A 12,454-nucleotide genomic window follows, 5' to 3' on the forward strand; every position below is an offset into this window, starting at 1 on the left:
AAAACAACCTGGGAGCTCCAGCGTAATGTGTAGGTCCTTATGACACTTGCTGGCTGTTGAAATACCTAGCAAATATGGCACTGATCTTGTAAGGCTGGCCAACATTATTGTCCCAGTACTGCAGATCAAGCTGGGGAGCTGAACAGAGCCTCTGTAGTAAGTGTAGGAACAGTCGTGCCTAAGACACGCTTGCAGATGAGTGTCTGTGGTGACATTTGAGCCAGGATCTTCCTGACTTGTTGCTCTTGGCCACCACACTACTGCAGTTCTCCTTACAGAAGTCTCTGTAACCTTGTTAGTTAACATTAGAACTGTATGTACTGTGAGGGGAAAAATCTGTACCAAGAAGACCTCAATTATGCAACCTGAATAAACAAATGAAGCAGTTTGACATAGCATATTGTCTGTTGCTTCTGCTAGTCAAGAAGAGGAAGTAGATTATATGCAATAATATTTTGAAATGCTTACATAGGAAGCTGCTTTATACAGTCAGACAATTGGTCCATCTAGCTCAGTATTTGTCTGTAGACTGATGGTGGCTTTTCCAAGGTTGCAGGCAGGAGGGTTTCTTAGCCCTATCTTGGAGATACCAGGGAGGGAACTTGGAACCTTCTGCTTGCAGATGCTCTTCCCAGAGGAGCCCCATTCCCCAAGGGGAATATCTTTCAGTGCTCACTCATAGTCTCCCATTCAAATGCAAACCAGGGCAGACCCTGCTTATCAAAGGGGTCAAGTCATGCTTGCTACCACAGGACCAGCTTTCCTCCCACTAAAACTAAACTCGTTTAGTTTTGCATATACTGACATCAAGTGTTCCGGTCCTTAAGGACTAGAAACACACTAAAAAAAAAAATGAAAGCCAGAATCCTTGGGAGGCTTAATTGTATAGACCCTGCACAAAATGGCACAAGGCAGTTCTAGAATCCACATAGCCCCAGTTAATGTGTTGTAGCTGAAGACCAAATATTGGAGTCACTTCCCACCTAAATAGTCACAGGGATTTGCCTCAGCGGGGAAATGCTTGACTAACAAGCAGAAGGTTGCTGGTTCGAATCCCTGCTGGGACTATATCGGGCAGCAGTGATATAGGAGGATGCTGAAAGGCATCATCTCATACTGCGTGGGAGGAGGCAATGGTCAACCCCTTCTGTATTCTACCAAAGACAACCACAGGGCTCTGTGGGAGCCAGGAGTCGAAATCGACTTGAGGGCACACTTTACCTTTAAGTGTCTTTACAATTGTGTCAGTTTTACGATTGACAGACTTTTACTGCTTTGTGAAGCATAAGCCTGTTTATAATATATGTATGCAACTTTTTCAAAACTAATGTATAAAGCAGTTGATGCAATAAAAGCACAGTTCAGCATTGAGCTTACATACACACCATACACTGAGGTCATTAACCTTGGATACTCCTTGTGCACCTCTGGTGCATGGTCCAAATAGTGATCCTACAATAAATCTGTTGGTATTTAAGCTGCGCTCCTGCAGCAAAAATAACTTGCAGAGGGTCATAGTTATTGCAGTTTTTATAACTTGGTGAAATCTTTGGGATGGTAAGGGCTCTTAGCAAAACCTCTATCCTTGGTTGCCAGGTGGTGGCCGCTCTTGTTGGTGACCCTCCCCCCACATAGTTCTCATAGTAATATAAGCAAATCTGACTTGAGAGTCAAGTGCCAGACATCTGCTGGCCTGTCTGGAGTGTGTGTGTGTGTGTGTGTGTGTGTGTGTGTAATAGGTAGCCAGCCATGGTCTTAATCTGTGTTGGAGTCTACTCTATGGCTTGGACTTAGGGTGAATAAAATAACTGGAAAAAATCCAGATTAAAAAATGGATTTAAAGAGATAATGCAGAACTATGGGGTTGAGTCTGCCTTGGTCGGCCTGATGGATGACCTTTACCGGGGAATCGACAGAGGGAGTGTGACTCTGTTGGTTCTTTTGGATCTCTCAGTGGTGTTCGATGCCATCAACCAAGGTTTCCTTCTGGATCTCTGGGAGAATTGGGGATAAGAGGCGCTGCTCTGCAGTGGTTCCGCTCCTATCTCTCAGGCAGATTCCAGATGGTGGAGCTTGATGACAGTTCTTCTTTAAAACGAGAGCTATTGTATGGAGTCCCTCAGGGCTCCATTTTGTCACCAATGCTTTTTAATATTTACATGAAACCGCTGGGTGAGTTCATCAGGAGATTTGGTGCAGGGTGTTATCAGTATGCTGATGACACCCAAATCTATTTCTCCTTATCATCATCATCTTCATCATCAGGAAATGGCATTCACTCCCTAAATGCCTGCATATGGGCAGTAATGGGCTGGATGAGGGATAACAAACTGAAGCTGAATCCAAGCAAGACGGAGGTGCTCATTATGTGGGATTGGAATTTAAGGGATGAGTTAGGTCTTCCTGTGCTGAATGGGGTTACACTCCCCCAGAAGGAACAGGTACGCAGTTTGCGAGTGCTCTTGCATCCAGACCTCACCATGGTATCTCAGGTGGAGGCTGTGGCCAGGAGCACTTTCTATCAGCTTCAGCTGATTCGACAGTTGCGTCCATTCCTTGAAGAGAACGATCTCAAAACAGTGGTGCATCAGCTGGTAACCTCCAGGCTCGACTACTGCAATGCGCTCTATATGGGGCTGCCTATGTACGTAGTTCGGAAACTTCAATTAGTCCAAAATGTGGCAGACAGATTGGTCTCTGGGGTAACCTGGAGAAGACCATATTATGCTTGTCTTAAAACAGCTGCACTGGCTGCCGATATTTTTCCGGGCGTAATACAAAGTGCTGGTTATTACCTTTTAAAGCTCTGAACAGCTTGGGTCTGGGTTACCTTAGAGAGCGCCTTCTTTGGTATGATCCCCATCGCCCGTTGAGGTCATCTGGAGAGGTCCAGCTCCGGTTGCCACTGGTACATCTGGTGGGGCTTGGAACCGGGCCTTTTCTGCAGCTGCTCCTGGTCTATGGAATGCACTCCTGGCAGATATCTGCAGTTTAGGCTTGCTGTCGGCCTTTAAGAGAGCCCTAAAAATCTATTTATTTGTCCTGGCCTTCCAAAGTTTATAAAGCGTTGTGTTGTTTTAAAAACTATTTTAATTGGTTTTAAATAGTTTTAATCATTTTTTAAATGTTTTTATATTGTTTTTAGCATTGTGTTTGATTATGTGGGTTTTATGTCTTTTTTAAAAATTGTACACCGCCCAGAGCCTCTGGATGGGGCGGCTTATAAATGTTGTTGTTGTTGTTGTTGTTGTTGTTAATAGTAATACAGACAAACATCTGCCACACAATACACCAGATATAACTGTAGTTGAGAAGAAAGAAAAACAAGTCAAAATAATCGACATAGCAATACCAGGGGATAGCAGAATAGAAGAAAAAGAAATAGAAAAAAATCACAAAATACAAAGATCTACAAATTGAAATTGAAAGGCTGTGGCAGAAAAAAGACCAAAATAATCCCGGTGGTAATTGGCGCCCTGGGTGCAGTTCCAAAAGACCTTGAAGAGCACCTCAACACCATCGGGGCCACAGAAATCACCATCAGCCAATTACAAAAAGCAGCTTTACTGGGAACAGCCTATATTCTGCAACAATATCTATAACAGCAGCAACAACATTGATAATAAAATTCAGCCATCCCAGGTCCTTGGGAAGGACTCAATGTCTGGATAAAACAAACCAGTCAATAACACCTGTCTGACTGTGTAGCAGTAATAATAATATGTTGAATGTTGCACTAGGTGCTTTGAGTTAGTGAAATGAGCCCTTTAATGTACATTCCTCTGACATTATTTTCATATTCTCCCTGGCTGTTAGCACGAGGAATTGCATGAGCTATATTGATTTCCTGGCTCACTGCCTAGAGGCTGTCAGGACCTGGATGGGCCAGAACAATCTCAGGCTTAATTCCTCCAAGACCGAGTTGCTCTTGTTCATTTTGCAATCTGGCCAATTGCCGTGTGTGAGTTTATCTCTTGACGGGGTTGTGCTTCCCTTGAGAGAGATGCTTCATGATCTGGGGCTCCTTCTGTACTCACGGCTCCTGCTTGGACACCAGGTGTAGGCTGTGGCCAGGGGTGCCTTTGGCCAGCTTTGGCTGGTTCGCCAGTTTTGGCCTTCTCTTGACCAGCAGGCCTTGGCAACAGTAACTCATGCCTCTGATGCTGCTTGCTTGGATGACTGTAGTGTGCTCTACCAAGGGTTGCCTTTGGGAAAAAAATCCTCTTTGGGGGGATTGGGGGGGGGATTTGTTCAGCCCCCTTCTTCGTGGCTTTTAAGGTCCTTCTCAAGACCTACCCATTTTGCCAGGCTTTTGCCCTTTTAATTTCTTTTTAAAAATCATTGTTGTTTTTCACCTCCTAGAGTCTTTGGAGGAGGCGGTATACGAGAAATTTATGAATGAATGAATGAATGAATGAATAAAATTCCCTTTACCCCTGTGCTAGCTGGGATTGTATTAAATATAACACTTTTTGAGAGGAGACTTTTGTTAAGATAATTTGGTTGCATTTTTAATTGCACTTTCTTTGGGCAGCTGAGTCATTCTGTTTCTTTCTTTGACTTTCAGAATGGACATGGCAATGTTCGAACGCAGCCAGCCCTTGACAGTAAGTTCAAAAAAAAGGTTTCTGCATATAAAGTTCCAGCTATCTGACTTTCAGCCTAATTTTCAAAGTGCTTATGAGATCATGTCTGTGTGTGTGTCCCTCTAATGTTGCCATTTGCCGTCTGCTACAAACCAGATTCCCAGCACACGGGAATGGGTCCTGGGCAACTGGAAGAGTTTTGTGTGTTCTGGCCAGTCTCCCACATTGGTTCACGATGACAGCCACTCAGAGTAGAAGGAACACTGCTTTGCAACCCATGTGCTGCCAGTTGGATACAGACTCCTCACAGTGTATGGCAGGGGGTCCTCTAAGTAAGATCCACCATGTTAAAAGAAGCGGAAAGTAGACTCTATTAGTTCTGCTTAGAGCTTCTTGTTCCTTACTGCCGTCTTCTGCAATGTAAGCTTCTGCAATGTAAGCATCTCCTGATGCTTCTTGTGTGCAGGCTTGACGGTAACAGTCAAATCAGCTGTGAGAGCTTGGTCGTCAGGTGCGCAGCTGGCTACTAGTGTTGGAGGCTCCTGTGTGGAATTCATTCTGACCATTCCCAGAGCATGGTCTAAGGGCACATGGTACCACCACCTTGCTGAAGCTAAGCAGGTCTTGGTGTCGTCAGTGGCTAGGTGAGAGATCCATGCATGCCACCTTGGGGGATCAGCCCGTAGCTCAGTGGCAGAGCACCTGCTTGGCATGCAGAAGGTGCCAGCCTCGATCCTGGCAGCATCTCCAAGTAGGGCTGGGAAAGACTCCTGTCTGGAGCTTGGAGAACTGGTGCCAATCCGTGTAGAGGTTGCTGGGCTAGATAGTTCAACGTATTATAGGGCAGCTTCCTAGGTTCTAGTTAGGGACACTTTCCAAAGTCCTTTGCAGGTTATATAGACTGAGTCGTGTAAGTTGGTCTTTACAAACCATTAGCTTTGCCAGGTTTGTTTGCATTTCCCCTCTAAATCTGTGCTTGGATTCTGCTGTTGCCTCCCAACACTTGTTCGCAAATTGCTCTTCAATACACTTTTGGGCCACATGAAACTGCCTTCTACCAAGTCAGACCACGGTCCATTGGGGCTATGCCTCAATGATAGAAACAGCTACGTTGCCTGCTCAAGGTCCCAGGATCAGTTCCTGACATCACAGCAGGGCATGGTTGGAGAGTCACTGCCAATCCAACCAGACAGTGTTGGATGGACCACTAATCTGAATCTCTGCTAGGCCAAATGACTGAGCCACAAGGCAGATTTTGTTGTTGCAGGTTTTAACCAGCTGAAATGTGTTCTAATTTAAACTAGCAGTGCACTGCAGAAGCCTCCAGGGCACCAATTTTGCTTTCTGCTATAAACCTGAAATCTTTTGCTTGAATCCTTTTGAACTGTTTGCTTGGCAAGCACCTTCCTCTGAGATGCAGTGGCCTGGATTCTGCAAACTGAGCATAGAGTGCCCTTCACTGTATATTCCAAAGCTAGTAATAGAAAAGGTGTGTTCTGCTTCCCAATATTTCTGCACTCCTATTTTCCCCTAGCAGAACCCTGAATGTGTAATTGGAAGATGACAGAAGACTTTGAATGTATTATGGAAATAGGTGCCCTCTAGAGGGCAACAGCTTGTACAACGCTGCAACATGCAATTCGAGACTGCATGCAGGTCTCCCTTTGTTCTGTTATTTATCCGTCTGTGGCAGAGCCATCTGTAACTTGCTTTGGGAGTTTTCCATTTCTCCCTGCCCACTCACCCCCCAAATTACTATAACAATAGGAAAATGCCTTCTTGAGAATAGAGAATCAGAATAGGATGATCCATCTGCAAGGTCATCTATTAAAAATGCCAGGACTACTCAGATATCCTAGAGACAGTGCTGTAAAATTTAAAATTCATGACTGTCACCAGAACTGTAGCACAGTTCACATGACCATAAGCTTGGTAGGAGACAAGTCCCTACTAGTATTTCCTCTGGGATTCCCAGAGGAAGTCCACAACCTCTGGGAATCCCTGTTAGAGGAAATAAATACTCTAACAGGGAGCTGGGAATGCTCCCATTTGCCAATAAACACAAGGTAGGGGGCTGGAAGCTTGAGCTGTAGTGATTCTTAAGAGAGAAATTAAGGGATTCTTGGGCAAAATGGATTCCATGACACTTGACACGTCTTTTTACATAGATATATCTGAGGGCTGCTTTGAAGATGTTGGGAGATGGGAAGTCTAGATTCTGAAAAACAAAGGCATTGAGAAAGGGGACTTTGGTTCTAATGCATTTGGGGAGGGGGTGAGAGAGAGATGCCTGCTAACTTAGATAGTTCTGCTTCTTTGAAAAGAACACCTCTTGAAGGGCTCATTGGGTGCTCCTGTTGCCTGTATGCTATTGCTATGTGGTTGTAATTGAGATAAAGCAGTCAAGGGCCTGAGCACAGCCTTTCTGGGCTGCCAAGTGAAAACCACTTTTCTCAGTGATTCCCATCCATGTCTTTGCTTGCTTGTGAAAAGCCACTTTTGGGTGACTACATACAGGAAGTGGATTTGTTCCAAGAAAGTTGTCAAGAAATCTTTGAGGTTAATTCAGCAGTTGTGACTTTAATAGTTTTCTCGGATGTGCTGTGTTTATCTAATAGGTGCCTCTCTTTTATTTCAGTCATTTTAATTATACATTTACCCTAAATTAGTTGCTAAGTTACTTGAGGGAGGGATTCCTGCTGAATATTCTGCTGACCTTTTATGTGGCAGGACACAAGTTACATTAAGAAGACTGTGATCAACTTCCAAGCACATGTTTGAAGTTGCTTTGGAAGATCCTTTGGAAGATCCTTTATTCTGAGTCTTTTCCATATTTGTGTTGCAAATATCAGGCTATGGTCTAACTCACAGAGAGATGTGAGCCTATCTGAGTTATGTTTTTTTTACAAAAAAAGGTGATACGGCAAGGGGCAGAGCTAAATGATCATAAATGAGACATTGCAATGAATGCTGCCTTAGGCCATGGCAGAACTCCAACTCTTTTTCTGGATGGCTTCCTGTAGATCACTGAAGAGGGTGATGTCAGTGAGGTCCCTGGGTTTCCATTCTGAAGCCCTTTTGCTGCACAGCTGCCTAGTAAAGGGGCGAGGCTGCTAGAAAAGGAAGCCATCTCCTGGGTGAGCAGAGCTGCAGACTGAACATGGTCTAAAGTAACAAGTAGATAACTGGCATCTTTCAAAGTCATGTCTTGTAATGACTCCTCTCCCACCCCCCAGCTCTTTGATCTAAGTGTGAGAAACTTTCAGATTTCTGAGTACTGTATTAAATTGAGAAATATTGGAATAGCACAGATTTATCTGTTGTTCTGCTTGACCATGTTGGAGATAAAACATGCTGTGATATCTCTGTTGCAGGCCAATATTTGTGTGTGTGTGTGTGTGTGTGTGTGATAAAAATGCATCTCCCTGTAGATCGAAAGCTAGGATAAATGAGGGTCTTCTCCCTGACATGCTATGAAATAATGCAAGGAAGCACTCAAAAGTTCTCTGCCCACATGTTTCCTGTAGTAGTAGAGTCAAGGAAGAGGTGGGTCATATGAACCTGTGGCTCGGATCTCAGTCCTAGAAACATATTTTTGCTTGATTTCTTAACCTGTGCAAACTTGTATAGTTCATTCTTGGAGCTTTATTGGCTTCCCTTGGTTGCAAGGAGAGCTGTGTTGATTGATGGTCAACAGTATATGTGCGCAAATGCTATCTCCTACAGCAGCTTCTTGTGACGAGTCCTCTGTCCCTTCCACAAGTTCCTGGTGGGGGAGAGAACCACAACGTGGCTGAGATGGACTTAAAAGCCGATAAACAGCCCCAGATCTTGTCGGGCAGCTGAGAATGCAAAGGCTTGGTTTGCTAGGATAAAGGCAGCCTTGCCACAAGTTGAGAAACAGGATGCCATTCCAGGCTAGAAGTATAGGAAGCAGCATTCCTAATTTGAAGTTGACTAGATGGAAAAGTTCCCAAAAGCAACTTGGGGAAAGGGAACAAATATTCAGCGCTCTAGTTGCTGAGCCCAGGTTCACAACATGCAGAGTTGCTGCTGCTGTTCTTGTGAGGCTGTGACCCCTTGTGTGGTGCTCTTCTTGCGTCTGCCTCACACGCTCACTCTGTCCGCCCTCCAGTTCAGTTGTCTTGTGCTGGGGGCGGGGTGGGGCTACTCTGACCTGCTTTTTCTGTCTTCTTCCAGCTGCTTCAGCAGTTCCAGCATCTAAGACAGAAACCTCTCCTCCCTTGCTATCCACCAAAGGCTCTTCCTTGCCTAGCACTACAGCTGCCACTGCTTCACTCCTGCCTTCAGCTCCATCACACACAGTGGCACTCCCCAGCTTGCCACCATCCAATGACTTGGCCAGCAGCTCACTCTCCCAGTTAAGCAGGTACAGTAGGTGGTATAGGGTGAAGGAAAATGGGGTGACCATGAGCAGGAATTAAGTGGCTGGCAAGTCTGTGGCCAGCTCTGTGCAGGTCCCTTTGGTTTGTAAAATTTTGTTTTGCTTCATTCACACACATACCATATTTACCTGAACATAAGACAACTCTGAATATCAAATGACCCTCTTAAAAACACAGGTTAAATACAGAACTTTGGATTTAAGATGAAATCCCAACCCCTATTTCTAGTCTCAAAGAACTTGGAAAATACCTAGTCTTGGATTCAGGTAAATGCAGTATATAAACAAACCTCCTTACAGACTCAAGACAAGTAATAAAGCATTCATATGCTCCATTCCACCACCACCACCACCATCATCATCATCATTATTATTTCTATACCGCCCTTCCAAAAAATGGCTCGGGGTGGTTTACACAGAGAAATAATAAATAAATAAGATGGATCCCTGTCCCCAAAGAGCTCACAATCTAAAAAGAAACACAAGATAGACACCAGCAACAGTCACTGGAAGTACTGTGCTGGGGGTGGATAGGGCCAGTTACTCTCCCCCTGCTAAATAAAGAGAATCACCACATTTAAAGGTGCCTCTTTGCCAAGTTAGTAGGGGTCCATGACAATTGGCACAGTGCTCATTCCTAAAAGGAAAGGATTGTATGGCTTTGGTGACTCATTCCTCATAGGGGTGGACTACCAAATACTGTGCCAGCTGAAACATCCAGTCTGCCAGTCTATTTGTATGCACCTTTTCAGTATATGGCTTTCTTGTAGCGACCAGCCTGCTCACGAGATCTCTTCTCCACCAGAACGGCGGTTTTTCTATCTGTCTCAGTGTTGAGGGAGACTAGAAACGTGACACTTCTTAAAGCATGCTCAGATGTGAACTGAGTGTAGTTCTTTGTCTAATCCTTCCATATGTTCTCTCCCAGTTCCCTCTCAAATCATCAGAGCAACCTCTCTTCTGCCTCAGCACTGTCTTCATCCACATCACACACGGTAAGTTCTTTGAGAGCTGCTGAACGGTCCTCCCTGATGCTCCCACAGAGCCAAGCTTTTCCGTGATGGAGGAGGGTGTCATCTTTGACTGGTGGTAGGGAAGCATTCCCCTGTGTCAGCACAGCTTTGTAAATATGTCACATGCTGCTTAGATGTCTTCTGCACTTCTGAATGTTTCCTTTCTCTGTGCTGCAAAGATAGTGAATATCTGATGTAGATACTTGCTCCACAGTTGAAGGGAGGGGGTGAAATGGTGTGCTACTGGAGGAAAGGGGTGCTGATTGAAGGATAAAGGATGCTGAAGCACCAGCCAAGTTAATACAACGCCTGGGTAGGATGACGTTGGCAAGGAAGACTTCCATCACCCAGTAAGGGGGCCAACTAGCAGCAGAGAATTGGTAGTCTTGCACGTGATGATCATGGAACTTCATTCTCAGCATTGACAGAATCCCTCCATAGAGTTATTCACTTTAAGCAGAATACAAAACTCCTGAAAAGTTAGGATGAGTTTCTACTTCTAATGTTGTACCCAGAAAGCAAAAGATCCCTGTCATTCTTCTGTGATTACTCAGACTTGCATCCACAAGAATAGCAGTGAAAAGGGGCTGCTAATTTTTTTTTTTTTTTGGCTGGAAATCAGTTTTAAACAAAGAATTGAGTTGTACTTCCTATTGAGATTCACCTTGAATTGCTTTGTGCCACTTAGTCTGTGTCCCAGTTGAATAGAGCAAGATGATTTTGAATGTTGCAGGGAATGGCCAGAAGAACCAAGGAGGCCATGCATTTTCCAGAGCAAGGCCTTCGTCTCCCACCAGCAAATGCCGCTTGCCTTTTGGAGTTGCCGTTCTTCACTTGCAGCTCCCTGTGCTTACTCGTTAACCCCCTTTCTTTGTGTGTCTCTTTCTCCTTTCCAGCACAGTAGTGTTGAGAACTCCGCTGCACTCCAGCCTTCTACAACTTTTCCAGTCGCTTCAACCTCCACCGTTAGCACCGCCTCTTCGGTTCCCAGCATGGCCTGTAGCATGGCCAGTGCTACCAACAGCCTTGGCCTGAACGTGACCAGTGTGTGTCTGCCGGCCCCCACCAGCCGGGCAGCTCCCTTAGTGTCTTCAGGTTCGCAATACTAACCGATCACGTGGATATAGCGAGAGAGGACTTTGGTCTTCAGGTCTGCCCGTTGAGTGCCTCTCGTCCAGCTATAACTACGTTGAGAAATGTTGTGCCTTTTCTAAAAGACTCTGCCTTTCCAGCATGCTTTGCACACTGACCTGTGAAATAAACATTTGCCTGCCTTTTTTAATGTGTGGGAATATTTGATGTAGAAAACCCTCTGCTTAGTATATTAACTTAGTGCAGGTTCTTTTTTTAAAAGCTCTGTCCCTAATGGTTGTGAGAAACTAGAGGGAAGTTCATGTCACTCCTTGCCTCTCTTATCTGACCCTCTTGCCAGAAACATTAGCATTTAGTTGCAAATCTGAAAATAGAATTCTGTGTGTTTCAGCACATCCAAAGTCAAATAGCCTACGCCCCACAGTATTGCATGCTTCTGGCGAAGAGGGTGGGTGGGTGGACTCCTTTATGGAAAGTAGAACCCCGTACTGCCCCAGCAACAGCCGGGACAGTGTGTGGGGCACAGTGAGCTCTTTCCCCACAGAGCTTTTTGGAGAAAGTGCTTGAAAGGATACAAACCTCCCGCCATGCCCCAGGCACCATTCTAGCCATTGCTGCGAAAATCTAGGTCTTCCTGGATTCCTGTAAAGGAGCCTTCCTCTGTCCCATTACTGCCTGGAGGTGGCCCAGCAGGGAACAGCTACCTCCACACAGTTCCCAAAGGTTGGTATGGATTGTTTGGCTTTAGGCCCACTAGAGCTAATAAGCAGTCCATGTTCTGTTCAAACCTGCTGCCCCATGTGTGGATGGGGCAGGTGTGGAGGGGTGCAGTGCAGAGACGAAGTGGCTTGCTCTGAGAGGAGGTACAAGACGGAGTCTGCATTTTCTTTCCAAGCTACAAGGATCTTTTGTCAGATGGTGATTCTGTGTGGGTAGGAGCCATTGCTCAGTGGCAGAGCACGTGCACTACGAGCAGAAATTCAGTTCTTGGCCTCTCCCATTAAGGAATCTTGAATATCATGCCTGGGGGGCAGGTGGGCGGGCGGGGGAAGCTTGCTTTGCCAGACAGCTACTTCTGGTCCAAGGAGACAGTACTAGGCTAGATGGACCAATGGTCTGACATGCTGCATATGTTCCATCTTAATTTGTAAAGAAGCAGGATTGCATATCAAGGATTCCTCTTTTGGGCAGCCTTGGACTCCATCCCAAATTGCTGGGAGTGGGGGAAATCAACCCAACAAGGGGCTTTCTAGTCAGTTTCATTCAATTTTAGTTTCATCTGAGGCCAAGGGTTCTCAAACATGGGTCCCTATGTTGTTGGACGTAGTCTCCAAGAACAACCCCAGCCACTGTCCCCA

General features: G+C 45.3%; 1 protein-coding gene across 10 annotated transcripts in view; it reads left to right on the plus strand.

Moving 5' to 3' along the window:
• Window positions 1–12,454, plus strand: part of UBAP2 (ubiquitin associated protein 2) — a 173,284-nt gene that overhangs the window by 123,035 nt on the left and 37,795 nt on the right. For 9 of the 10 annotated variants that reach the window (XM_053297005.1, XM_053297000.1, XM_053297004.1 and 6 more), the window contains 4 exons: window positions 4,568–4,607; window positions 8,787–8,976; window positions 9,920–9,986; window positions 10,901–11,099. In XM_053297005.1, the coding sequence (XP_053152980.1) occupies window positions 4,568–4,607; window positions 8,787–8,976; window positions 9,920–9,986; window positions 10,901–11,099 (496 nt within the window). The remainder of the gene's footprint in view (window positions 1–4,567; window positions 4,608–8,786; window positions 8,977–9,919; window positions 9,987–10,900; window positions 11,100–12,454) is intronic. The other variant, XM_053296998.1, reaches the window with a different exon arrangement.

The sequence above is a fragment of the Hemicordylus capensis genome, chromosome 2 (assembly GCF_027244095.1).
Source record: "Hemicordylus capensis ecotype Gifberg chromosome 2, rHemCap1.1.pri, whole genome shotgun sequence".
NCBI classification, from domain to species: Eukaryota; Metazoa; Chordata; class Lepidosauria; order Squamata; family Cordylidae; genus Hemicordylus; species Hemicordylus capensis.